Source organism: Pieris brassicae, chromosome 10 (genome assembly GCF_905147105.1).
Source record: "Pieris brassicae chromosome 10, ilPieBrab1.1, whole genome shotgun sequence".
Taxonomy (NCBI): domain Eukaryota; kingdom Metazoa; phylum Arthropoda; class Insecta; order Lepidoptera; family Pieridae; genus Pieris; species Pieris brassicae.
The window spans coordinates 16801763-16816193 of record NC_059674.1 but is presented as its reverse complement, the minus strand read 5'-3'; the positions used below and the strand labels follow the sequence as shown (position 1 = coordinate 16816193).

Here is a 14431-nt window from a genome sequence, read left to right as displayed (position 1 = left end):
AGGAATACAACAATTTTACCTATAATATAATAATAACTTTAAATAATTATCTACAATATTAGGAGGGACTCTGTACCTTTCGAAAAATTCAATTGTAGGAAATATTTTTTTCGATAACTCATGATTTCGTATTAAATATTATGGTCATGAGATTTTAAAAAAAATGAATGGAATGAATGATGTTGAAATAATTGAGCATTTGTGTGCCGGTGGACGAGTTTTGTAGACGTCTTGTGAAGTGAGGATAAAATGCAGTGTAGTTTATTTTTTATTTTGGCTGTGTGCGTTGGAAGTTTTGCTAGCAAAACTGAATTGAATGGTAATCTAATTTTTGTATATTAGAATACATTTATAAATAGCTTCCTTGCATCTAGATTGCTATCTATAACACATACGAAACTTATTAATATATACATTGATGCATATATATCTTACTAATAATTGTAATACATATTATTTCTTTAGAACTATTTAATACATAGTAGACGCTAGTTTTTAAAACTGATAAAAGTAAGTTTGTTAAATTCTACGTGCGTACTTAATATAACAGTTATAATACATAAATTGTGTAACTTCATCTTTTTATTTAAAACAGAACATTAACATGTGTGTGACAATTCAATCTGAAAATTTTCTTAATTCATAGAAACAGTTTAAAGACTAACAGTTAACACATAGCAAGCGAGCTTTACCTTAAGCTTTAGTATAACAAGCATTATATGTTAGTTTAAAAAACGTAGGCATATGAATTATTCATCCTATTATGTCAAGTTATTAAAGATTAATAAAAAATAGAAGTAATGGTTCTCTCGTGCCTCAGAGATATCTTGGTTACTATGGTTTTCTGACGATTAATAAAATGTGTGCTATTAATATAAAAAATCTTAAAATTACGATGAAGAATAACAAAAAGTCAAATTCATTATCAAACTTAAATGGACGATTGACATTATTTTGATTTATATCCGATATTCAAATATAAAGCATTTACAATATTCTTAACCAACATAGTAATAATAATAATTAATAATAAAAATAAAACTAATTTAAAAGTTTGGTTCCTGTGGCAGTGTGCCTTCAATTCTGGCGTTTCGTCGTTGTATTGCGATATTTTTGATCTAATAATTTATTACATTGTGTAGAATTATTTTCAATTTAAAATAAAAAAATATCTATCTAGAGGCTTTTCGCTTTTCGAGGCATGCATACACATGTGATAGACTCAAAAACTAAGTTTATAGATATATTCAAAGGTGCGTTGCGACATTTTCTAAACATGTTCCTACTAATATGTCCCAAACCCCACAAAGGTTAAGACTACTATAAAAATATTAAGTCAATAACTTAATGTAATCGTGTTGAAATGACCACTTGGTGTTGTGTAGTGATGCAACTTGACCCACACTTGTGCCCTTGGACGTTCAAAAATGTAATTAAGTAATACAGATTTTAGTAAATATGTAAATTATAAAATTATATTTGTTTTACTGAGCATCCTTGTGTGCAATTTAAGAATATAGAAGATAGATAGAAATCTATCTCTGAAGAAAGTACAAAAAAAATATGTGTAGTAGTAGTATAGAACCTACAAAATTTAAACTGGCATAAAGTTTAAACTATTGCCATTATAGAAAAAAAAACTACAAAACCTTCCAAAGGTGAATGACATTTTGATATCATTTATACTATTATTTGAGAATTTTATCCATGGTCGGTAAATTGAATTTGCAAATCACGGCTGTAATTAAATTTAATATATATAAATATATATAGTTATATGTTAGTAACACTCAACATACCTTCTAAAAGAGTCCGGTTTGTTTGTTAAATAACCTCCAGAATATTAGAATGGCATAAATATAAACAAATTAAAAGATACAAGACAGATAAATTGTACGTTATAATATAATGATGCCTTGTAAATGTAATTCTTGATAAATTAAACACCTCTAGAAATGAATTATACTAATTGACAAAAAATACATTCATTTATTTAGAATACAGCTATACGACGACAGTGTAAAACTTTTGTAAGAATTGTATTGGTCTAAAGGCAGCAATCGCATTTTGGTTCATCCAAAAAGGAATTCAGACACGAGACTTCTGACTTATGTCAAGATCAATGCATTTTTGACGTAAGTCAGTTTTCGCGCCAAGTCTCGTATCTAAATCATACCCTTAGACTCCTTATGTATTTTGACTAGAATTCAGACAATATGAATTAAACTTATAAGTAGTATTAAAAGTAAAATCTCTATCAATTTTTATACTATGTCAATTAAACTTAAAATCATCGCTTTGAAATCTATTTATGTTGTATATATTATGAAGAAATTATTAGTTAATAATTATAATTATGGCTTAAAGGATAGGAACAAATATTACGTTTTTGTTTTCCTTAAATTATCTTTAAATATTATCAAATGTAGGCGTAAGAAAGTTTTTTGGTTAAAATTTTACACATTATTTATTTATTTCCGTAATTTTACGACATTTCTAAATTTCATGTAAAAAAAATAGTAAATGCATAATAAACATTAAATTATATTTTTTAATATTCCTATAATTTGCTATTTGTATCATTTCAGCTATAAAAAACTAGTGTTACGTGGTCCATAATTTTTTTTTCTCGTAAGCTCGCAGCCGGTTATAACGTTTGACAACTTTTACCAAGCTATACAAATATCTATTTATGAGTACGAATATAAAATAACCATATTTGTTGAAACAAAAACATTTTATTACACTCGTACGGTGAAGGAAAATATCGTGAGGAAACCGGCAAGTCTCAAATCCAAAAATCGACGTCATGAGTTAGACAGAAGGCTGATCACCTACACGTCTATGAAATAAAAATGATCAAAGACAAGGATGTTGTGTGAAAAATTTCGTCGAAATACTTACATATATAAGATCAAGTCACAACATATAATTACACAATATAACAAATATTCATGGTTAAGACATAAACTTGTTAGAATTATATTGCCATTACTATCAATATCGATAAGCACTACATTAATTTATGGCAAATATATAGGCTATAACTATAATGTATGTTAATATCAAGACTAATTTACATAGTATTTTTAAATATATTAAAGGTATGTAACGAATGAGTACTAATCAAAACTCATTCATTATTCGTGATTATTATTTAATTCTTAATATAGAAAAAACGCACTAAGCCGGTCTTAAATAATCTTGAAACCTATTATTTGCATATAAAAGTGTTTTTAAACTAGAAACGTTTGCATCAGACCCGGAATAAATATAAAAAAAATTGACAACTTTTTCGGATTGTATGGTATAGGTACAATTTGATGATTTGTATTTGTATTATTGGTTTTGCTAGTATTATAATTAGTTAAATAAAATGTGCGAACACACGAAAGAAGTGAAGAAACTTATTTATGACCTTATTTTTAGAAAAATTGATCTTCTATTAACATTACAGAAATTGGTTAAATAAAAGTTAATTAGGTTTAAAAAAAAGGCTTTTATAATCATAGACATGAATACAAAAATTCATTTGACCTTATTACTACTAAGATTATTACAGAAATTCATTAATTGTAATACAATAATTACTATCATTGTTATCGTTAGTATATATTTTTGTTATGAATGGCTACGAATCTCTTCGAATCAACCGTGGTAGGGAGAGGAAAAATATGGCGCGTAACGGAAAAATGTAACGCTTAACCGAAGAATCTGACAGTAAATTTTTTTCTAACGCCGGTAAAGAAGTATCACTTGAATAATTTAATAAAATACATATTATACATTATAACTACATTTAACTGTGTTATTATCAAATCAACTTTTGGAATAAAATTATAATCTTGAAAGGTGTGGAGTAAAGAAATACATAGTTTTAACAAGAAACACGTTATATGGACTAGTCGTTAGTTTATAGCAAATTAATACACTATTTTAAATTTTAATAGAGACCTTGGAAAAGGCTTACATCAAGCGGAAATTTTAGATATTCTCGTAAAGAGATGCGAGCAGACCTTCGAAAGATTGCTAAACCTAACTATTCATTAAATGTCTTTTCAACATTCTATATTTTACCGGTTTTAATCTGTTCTAAAAACCGGTCTTTTTGCGAAATAGCATGCTCAACTTTTGACCTTCCATAGTCTCTATGTTAAGTGAAATGAGCATTACAAAAAAGATTGAGTCATTCAAGTCAATATTTTTATTAAATAAAGAGGTTAGATTGTATATTTAAACCGAATAAAAATGCTACAAGCTTTTTTTCAAAATAATTTAATAATAAAAAAACTCTGAAGTCATAGGTTCAAGCCCAGGCTGTAAACCAATGGACTTTCTGACCATGTTCGCCTTCAACACTTGAATAAAAACTACAAAATTCTTTAAACCATTGCCTAAGCCTGAAGATACTAATTAATCAATATGGTCAATCATTTTTTTTCTATCTTTGTCTATCTATTTTTTTTTGTCACCGTAACATGAACGTATACCCTATAATCCCATATAAAGTACTATTTCGTATTCGCGACATATTTATGAAACTAATACTCCGCGAATAAAGAGCTTTTACTGTAGTTTAACACCAAATCACACTTATTTCTGTACTAATGTATAAATTGTACAAACAAAAGTGGCTTAGCTGTTCTACTAATTCAGCTAACAGCAAAATAATAATTCGAAAGGGATAATTGCGTCCTCGCCTATTTTGTCACATTAATTAAAAGCTCAAACATGTTACGGCCCTGCAAAACCGTCATCTACCTAAGTTGAACATTAATTTATACAACTATTCGATTATCATTTGAATAAACCTTCACAGACTGGTACTCTGGCCTTTAAAACCTTTTGAAACCAAAAAGTGTTTATAAATTTAATTTGAAATTAGAACTTTTGAACTTTCTATACGCTACGTCAGTATATTCTATCAATAGCGCTGTGAATACAAATACGTTTTATGGCAAATCTGGATCAATTGAACCTCAAACATCTAGATCTTACCGCAGATTAGTGTAGCTTATGAACATATAAAAACAATATCTTGAATTGTATTGTTACTATTCTAATACGTAACACATAAACGAAGAGTTATACGTTGGTTCGTTCTAAGGCTATTTAACCTAAATATTAACCATGAAAGGGTGATAGTGTAGCAACAAATCTGAGGTTTCCTCTTCCTTTATAAGGGAGATCTACACTTTAGTTTACATACATTTGTTACCACCTTATTCTGTGCCTCTTGTTTGTTTGTAATTCATTTATTAAAGCTAAGATTTTGTATGGCAAAGCAAGATGTGTTTTCCTATTTTGTTCATTTAAAGTTAAATAATCATTTGTTTTAATTCCAGCGACACTATTAGAATGGTTTCCACCTTTCTTCAGTTTAGACGACTGGGGGTCATGTCAGCGGCCTATGGACAAATACTGCATTGTCGACGCCGTACTTCACTCTAGCAAACCTTCACCACTTCTTGATGTTTTAGAAGTAATTTTTTCATAATTTTTCATAATCATAATCTTAAAACAAAAGTATACATTCTAAACGAATGACTAAATACTTTACGTTAGTTTGTATAGCAAATGAAAAAGAAAATACTAAAATAAAAAAAAATTGAAAAAGTTGTGCTTTTTATATATGTTAAGCCGTTCTTCTTCAATTATTTTTTGATAATCATTACAACTTTTGTGAATATTAATTTAATGTTTATATTACAGCTATACTCGTCAGAGATGTATAAGCACTATAATAGAACACAAATCCATCGTGGTGTATGCGTATCAAGATGTCCCGGGAAAAATAATACAGAGAATTTAGTTGAAGCTGCCCAGGGCTGCATCGACGAGAATATCAAAGCTTACGATCTCGAGGTATTAGACATTTAACATCTTAACAAATGTTTGTGACAGTGCGAGTCAATTGAGTCAATAATCGAGATTGTTTTCTCCAGTCACACTGTATCCCAATTTTGTCCCACCAACGCTCCGAAAACTTATTTTCTAGATCTACATCTCAGCCTTTGGCCGGCACAATTGATACATAAAAGTTGAAAGAAATATTTGCTAACATTAATGTGAATATACTAAATTTACGAGTAATATGACTAAATATTTAAATAGAATAATTGAATTTATAATTTATTTCTTAATTACTAAAATATTTTATGATGTTTTCAGGCAGAAGTCGTATCGGCGAAATGGTGCAATACGGCCGGCGTTTCGCGTGTGTCGAAGTCAGCTCGGGTCATGGCGGTCATAATGATTACACTTTTGGTAATAATTGTTGCTGCCACCGTGGTCAGTTTTGTGGATCCAAAAATGGGTAGGCGTAATAACATTCTAGTTTAAATTAAATCCATCCAGTAATAGGCCGCGTGAAGCCAAATCACGCCATAAAAGTACTCAAGACAATTACCACATTTTGTTTATCGTGCCGTAATAATAGATCACTAATTTCAGGTAACAGATATTTAATGGCATTTTCTCTCAAGAAGAACTGGGAAATTTTGACACGCTCTAGATCCGATCCAAAAAGCGAATCTCGTCTCAATTGTTTCGCTGGTTTCGACGGAATAAAGTAGGTTTTTTCTTTAATTTTCGACACGTTTAAACTAATAACTTTAATTGTAAATTCAAGGTCCAATCAAGTCTTAGAACAAGTCATACGACCTTTCAATATAACATAGACAACATACAAATTGATAATTTAATCGTTTATTAACACCAATTACTTTATATTCGGAATATATTTAAAACATTGGGTTTTCTTTTGAAATAAAATTATGTTTAAAATAATAATAAAGTTTAATAAAAAGGTTATGTTTATTGAGGATGTCTGCCACTATTTGTGGCTACGGCTATCCATTTATCTTTGCAAGTCTCTATGAGATATAATGTTTAGTCATATGTATTCAATTTCAAACAGAAAACATAACAATTTTAGTCTTAAATAAGGAGTTACGTGCATGAGGCGGCGTCCATGCGTCGGGTTGTTTCTCTCCCTAAAATATGGCGAGGGGGCCAGCTGGCCATGCGTGATACTCGTAAACGGGTGCTACGGGTGACTGATCGAACTTGAATTCGTGTATGCGATGATATTAGTTATTTTTGACTATGTATTTGCGTGTTGTTCCCACGAGAATGTAAGTGCGTGCTCCTATTTCACCATGCCTCCTGCTGATTTCATGTGGAACGTGGTGTGATGGTTGCAGATACTTACAAACGTTGTGTTGTACAAAAAAAAGAGTTAAACGATTAAAAATCGTGGCGGAGAGTTTGTTGCCAGTTCTTCTCTTCCGTTCTACGTACTTGATTTGAGAACTGGCATTAAACATAAAATTAGAAGCATTTAATACATATTTCTTTTTTATTGACGTTCATAAGTGTACATTTTTTTACCTATATGAATAAATGATTTTTGACTTTGAGCTTAGCTGTATACTGTATATCACCGCACCTATATAAATATATAACATCGTAATAGTACCGACCCAAAGTGGGCTATGGCGTCTGAAAATAGAGAGCGGCACCTTCCCGTATCGGCCACTTGGAGCTCACAAAGGTCTCCACGACTTATATATATTATTTATTTCAGAGTATTGGGTATACAGAGTGTGTTTTTCACACATATTATATTGATACACGCGTATGCGTACACCGACAATCCGGAGTTCATAGAAAGGGTTAGTAATTTTATATGTATATTTTCAGCGTCAGCTTATTGAGTATGGCTGGCAACGCACTTGCGAGCCTTCTGGCAATGTGAGTGTCTATGGGCGGCGGTATCACTTAACATCAAGCGAGCCTCTTGACGTTTGTCGTCTATTACATAAAAAAATATTAACACTTCGAGAAGACTAGTATATTTATCTCAAATATCGTTGACAAAGTCAATGGCACAGAAGGCTTATCTGAAAAAAAAATATAAATTCTTAAATATTAACTTTTTAAGATTTTACTAATTATGAACATAATTTTTACAAAACTGAATACCAAGAAAAATAAAAGTAGTTATAAAATCTTCCTCTTTTGTCGTATCGTAAAACCGTTATAATTATTATATTTCAGTTCTACGACCAGTTTGTGTGGAAGGTCCTGATGAATTCGCCTCTCCTCCTCCAAGCTTTCTTCGTGATGACAGGCTTCATGACAGCTTACATGACGTTAATAGTATCTGAAAAACGAAAAATTACTATATTTGGATGCTTTTATTCAATAGCTAACCGTTGGTTCAGGTTAGTACCAAAATCTATTATAGAAATACAAAAGGTAAAATTACCATTCGAATTGAGAACCTTCGGGGCCGGATTCGGTTCGGGTTTAAGTTTTAAGTCCTTTAGAATAAATTGTTATGAAAACTTTGGTAGTAAGAATCTAGAAGGATATGATAGCGCATTTAATTTGCTTATTATTAGTCAAAAGACAAAGTTGGTGGAAGACGCGTCACGCTTCGGAATTGGGATCAGATATCTCTTTTAAGTTTGCAGATGTTAGCGCCTTAATTTTTAAACATAAAAGAACCAAAAACGTAAGGCGCTTGAATTTAACTTTAACAGTAATCAAGACCATCGCATCGCAGAGCATTTTTTTATTTTTTATTCAGTCATATTGTTCAACTGACGTTCGTTCCAGGTTAGCCCCAGTGGTGATATTTGTATTATGGTTCACAATGGCATGGTTCCCATTGATGGGATCGGGACCCCACTGGTCTTGGGTCGTGGAGAAGGAGGCACAAGAGTGCTCAGAAATCTGGTGGTACTATTTGTTCTTCGCACAAAACCTCATCGGAACAGAGCGGTTTTGCTTGAGTCATTTATGGTATGTAATAAAATAAATTATGTAATGTAAATAAATATAGTATTAGATTTAGTAGGACAGATAAGTTTTTAAGCTTGTATGTATGTTTTGAAGTGAAAAGTATCTCTTATAACTAATAAGTAAAACGAAAAAAACATTTTATCTTTACATAACCAAGTAGAAAGTTTGTCAAGGATTAGGTGTTTTCACAATGTATCGCTCTTGCTTTAGTTATGTTTCTTTTCATTTGATTTTGATATAAATAAAATAAATTTGAATTAATCGAGTTTTTTTGTTTAATTTTAGGTATGTAGGTGCTGACATGCAGTTCCACATCGTCGGTATGCTGTTGCTACTCGTTCTGGTTCGCTACCGAAAGATGGCATTACCTATACTACTTCCCTTGTTCATTGCTCCTGGTATAGCATCAGCCGCTACCAATTGGGTCTATGAATATCCTCCCATCATTGTTGGACAGCCTCCAGAGTAAGTGGCAACGACTCTTTGCTCATTATTGTTATTTTTTCTACAGCATGCGTATTAGACACGCTTCTATAGAAATAATGAGTGATATTGTATGAAAAATATATAGAACCTTAGTCACGCTCTTCATGAATTCTGCATCTGTCTTAGCCTACGACTTAGTTATTATGTTCATAATGTGTACAAGTTGAAAATGTAAAAATTTATAGCAATTTCTTAATAAGATATATTTAATCTTAATACTATCTTTGGTAGATAGATTCTTTTGGATATTCGGCCTATTTAAGTGTAGGAGTTAGCGGATAAGAACTCTATTCCTCGTCACCGCTTTAATTCTTATTTACGTGTTTATTTATATTGATCATATGATTGTTTCGTGATCACTTATTAATCTAATAGGCAAGTAGGTGGTCGACTTTCTGGGTTTAAGGCAAGCCGGTTTCGTTACGATGTTTTCCTTCACCGTTCGAGCGAATGTTAAATGCGCACATAGAAAGTCCATTGCTGCACAGCTGGGAATAGAACCTACGACTTCATGGATGACCGAAATGGCCAACACTGCTCATAATTTGATAAACCATACTAACATAAAATCGTAATACTCTAGAAAAAAATTAACCCAACTGAAGTCTAGAAAATATATAAACGAACTTAAAACTTTTTTTTTAGAGTACTTCGGAGACTATTTACAGGATGGCCCCGTATGACAATTATATATTTGGCACCCTGGATGAACCCTGGATTCTTCGCTGGTCTCGCCACAGGTTTTATCCACTACTCCAATGAAGAAAAAGGAATCAAACTGAATGAAAAGAAGGTAAAATATATGTTTGGATAAATATATGTATGTAATATATACAAATAAAACTCTAGTAAGCCACCTCCCGTCCAGGTTTAGAGAAAATCCAGTCAAAATTGCACCGCATCTTTAGGGCCGATTTACATTCTGTAGGATGTAGTTGTCGTGAAGGTTGAATAAAATTTCCACTTCTCTAACGCACAGATTAACAGAGCGATATTTTATAAAATGTTTATATGATCTAATCACATTTAATCACAAATTATTGTTCTTATTGTAATTTTCGTGTGTACCTGTGTGATTTTACTATCATGCCCATTGACAAAATAAATAAATATAGATAAAATTTAATAGTATAAAGCTAGGACAAGGCTTACATCAAATTTTAGCTCATTTTAAAAAAACATCGTACAATTAAAATAAATAAATTCTGATACACTTTACGTGAATTCGAAAGAGTATAAGTATCAAAAACAAAAGTTAATGTATAGTGTTATATCTTTTAATTTTCAGTGGTTCTGCACCCTCAGTCACATTTCCTTACATCTCTGTCTGGTTGTCTCAGTAATAGGAGTCATCTTTATGGGTGATGACTTACCACCATGGTGGGCTACGGCTGTGTACTCCGCCTTGGATAGAAACCTGATTGCTTTATTTATGAGCTTCATGATTTTGGGCTTCGCGAATAACTGTCAATGTAAGTATTAAATATAAGAATCATACAGAATAAATTAAAATTTAAAACAATATAATACATATGGTAAGCTTTTATCAACTTCTTGAAGGAACGCGAATTATTCTATTATTTACGAATATATTTTAAAGAAATAATAAATCAATCAATAGTTTTTTGCATAGAAACTACCACTTCCTAATAGAGTATAAGGATTTTTCATTATCAATCCTTCAGATTGAGTAATCATAAAAATTCGCACGATAGGCCATATAAAAATAAGCATGCAAATGTCATATCAATCATAACAATAAGTTAAGTTATTTATAATTGTCGTCAAACTTATGGTATACTCTCCCACGCTATAATTGTTCCTTGTCTTTAAAAAATCAATCACCTTTCTTTAGATGGTGATTAAATGGTTTGAATGGTGTATAGCTTTCATATTCAGCTACAGACCGCCACGACTCCTATCAACCTAATGGCTCTCATACGTTCCACTTTCGCTGCTCCCCAAGAAGCCTAGAAGCGAAGAAATTTATTTTAACACTTAACACACGCTTGAATGTCTACGTAATCTAACCACTTATCGACATATCACAAACAAGTGTTTTTTATTAACTTATTTTTCAGCTCCACTCTTAAAGATATGCTCGTGGCGAGGTTTTCGAGTACTGGGAAAACTGTCATACTGCGCGTATACTATACACTTTATCGTACTGCGTTTAATTATGGGAAGCAACACAAATCTTGTACACATCTCTATATTTTCCATGGTAAGTTTGTTTCCTGTCTGGTTATTTAGTAATGTGATGGTGTTACGTGCGCAATTATGACGCTCCTGAAGGAACCTCATGATGAAAACAATCCAATCGTTTCGGGCACAGAAAGCTGATCTGTCTAACAATAACCAATAAAACAGTATTGGAAATTTTGGCGTCCTTAGAGACGTCATACACGCACACTATTTTTAATTTTAATTCAGTTCTGTTTATATTAAAAAAGTAACTTCTTAAATAAGTATAGTCACGAATGAGTCGAGAGGTTTGTAAGTCCAAAAATGTTTTTTTACTCCTTTAAATGTGAATTTTTTTTACACATTCCAACTTGTTTTTTTTCAGATCTGTTTCGTCATCCTAACAACGATCCTTACATACTTGGCGTGTGTCCCTGTGTACTTGATCATTGAGTTACCTATGGTCCAATTGTGGAAGGCTATATTTGAGGCCCCAATGCCTTCTCCTCCGGTAGAACCAAGCACAGTGAAAATGGAACCGTCGAACAACGGCAACGCAGAAGTGTAGTTGCAAGCAAAACTGAGTAGAATAATTTATTTATGTAGAATTGTTAAACCAAATAAATGGAGCCCTAAGCCTACTATTTTAATTGTCCGAAAGAATGTTTTGTAACTGCCGATTAGATTACTAGTATTACGGCAAGAGATAATATTACGCAGGCATTGACATTTGAAAATAGAAGACTAGAAGTCAGGCTAGATTAAGAATGACGAGGCCAAAGCGAGAAACATGTAATGTTGTAATGTTTCACAATAGCACTTAAATTCCCAATAAGCTTTATAACTCGAACGAACCTTCGATTGCGGTAAACCTAAGTTTCATATTTGTGCCAATTTTTCTCTTACATTCGTTATACAGGTTATAAAAAAGACAACAGAGTATTTTTAACTAAAATCAAATTATTCATAAAAATGTTTTTATATTTAGTCCTATTTTATTAGTTATGGAAATATTGTATTTTATGCATAATGGTGTTTTGTAAAGATGTCTTGGCCATCTCGTTCAAACATTTTATTTTCAATCTTTTGTATTAAAATAAAAAAATATATATTTTATTTATACTCGCTTAGTATATAATATTAGTAAACTTATATATTTATTAGCTTATTTAGGAGTCAGATATTTTTTAAGTCGCCGTTCATCATTCAAAACAAGTTGCTTCACTTTTGGTAGGAGTATAAATAAAAATGAGCGTTATTTAAATATATTGTAAGCAAGTATCTGTAAGATTACATGTGTTTTTATGGCCTCCTTGAAAAGCCAAAAGCTAAAAGGCGACCTATAACTCCAAGCTGTAGTAGCAATGGGCAGGGTACATTGCCCGAACCATTGCCGCTGGTTGTAATGTGTTCTTAAATAGAGAGTTGTGAAGGACTTGAATAAAGGCTATCATTATATTATTATTTTTTATTTAACTAGATAAAATAAATAAATTATGAGCTGATCCAGTTTTTATTATCTCGACTTGAGGGTGTTCAAATGTTGCAACAATTTTTGAGTGATTTTCATTAACATAAAAAATATAATTAATATACGTCTTATCTAGTTCCATACCCTTGATATTTATTATTTTCTACTACAATAGTTTTTTCAATAAAATAAATAATAAATCTCCTTAAATATGATTAAAAACGTAATTCGTATTCATGTAACTAAACAAAACAATTAAATATAAAGTATTTACAACTTGAACTATATTATAGTAATAATAAATATAATAAAAAGAAACATTAAAACAAATTTAAAGTTTGGTCCGTGTGGCAGTATACCATTAACGCTGGTAGTATACAAAATAAATAATTTATGAATATATATTGAATTTGTGGATTTTCGTCTAACCTCATGTGGCCATTAATATATATAAATGGGGGCACATTTTCACGGTTAATATGGAATACGATTTTAATTCATATAATATAGTCAAACATTTTTGATTGTACCAAAATGTATATCATAGTGTCGGCGGAGGCTGTATAAGCAGTGTTTTCTGGAGCGGTGATGGCCAAAATAAAAAGGACATCATATATTAAAAAATATAAAGCTAATTTTTTATGTATTTGAATATAACTATACTATTTGACATTTCAACGGCATAAGCACAGACTATTGTATGTAATATTAATTTATGGCAATACTTTATATCCACGCATATCGTTCTAGGCTAACGTACTTCGGTACGTCACTTAACTTAATAATATTCAGTATATTTTGAAACATATAAATAAGTTATTACTGAACTTTTATATTAGCACAAAGCAGCTATTGTGTAATTAGTAGTAGTAGTTTTATAGATTCAATTCTTGAAGATATAAAACTAGTAATTAATCCAATCCATGGTACACAGCCACAGCCAATACCTGAATACTTGGCATTGACATATCGAACTACTATCGATGGAGATTTTTCAGAAGAGTTGTTAAAACTATTGACAAGCAACTCGATGCTAGCAATATCTTCTCGGTGGGATATGTGGATGACATAGCTATCGTAGTATCGGGGAACTTTGAAAGCACCTTATGTGATTTTATGAGAAAAGCCTTGGTGATGGTGATGAGCCAGAGAGATGGTGCAATGAGTACGACCAGTCTGTCATCCCATCAAAATCAAACTAATACTAGTTACAAACCGAAAAGTTCCTGAACCTTACAGAGTTCCTGAACTTTTCAACACCGAACTTCAAGGACTAAACTAAAATTCAAGGAGAAAATCAAGTACGTAGGTGTAGGTCTAGACAGAAAACTGCTCTGGAACAAACATGTTGACAACGCAACGATCACCTTCTATTAATGCAAAAGGATGAGGTTTCTATTTGACGCCTAGCATCTTCTTCATCGCCTAAAATAACTTTATGGCATTACACGACCGTAATTAGGCCAATGCTTGCTTATG

The 14431-nt window shown here is 31.4% G+C and overlaps 1 protein-coding gene across 1 annotated transcript; it reads left to right on the top strand.

Moving 5' to 3' along the window:
• Positions 1–215: 215 nt before the first annotated feature.
• On the top strand, positions 216–12541 carry LOC123715221 (nose resistant to fluoxetine protein 6-like). The gene is made up of 13 exons (XM_045670150.1): positions 216–319; positions 5346–5482; positions 5713–5865; positions 6172–6316; positions 6454–6571; positions 7589–7676; positions 8062–8228; positions 8626–8811; positions 9097–9276; positions 9943–10090; positions 10586–10769; positions 11379–11521; positions 11867–12541. Exons 1-13 carry the CDS (start codon positions 250–252, stop codon positions 12047–12049), a joined length of 1902 nt encoding a protein of 633 aa, XP_045526106.1. The 5' UTR covers positions 216–249; the 3' UTR covers positions 12050–12541.
• Positions 12542–14431: the final 1890 nt, after the last annotated feature.

Bases quoted from the DNA above. Each gene is read 5' to 3' on its own strand.
- LOC123715221 (XM_045670150.1), top strand. From the start codon at position 250: ATGCAGTGTAGTTTATTTTTTATTTTGGCTGTGTGCGTTGGAAGTTTT. The intron at 7,677-8,061 runs GTTAGTAATTTT...ATTATATTTCAG, and splicing joins ATCCGGAGTTCATAGAAAGG to TTCTACGACCAGTTTGTGTG. The intron at 8,812-9,096 runs GTATGTAATAAA...GTTTAATTTTAG, and splicing joins TTTTGCTTGAGTCATTTATG to GTATGTAGGTGCTGACATGC.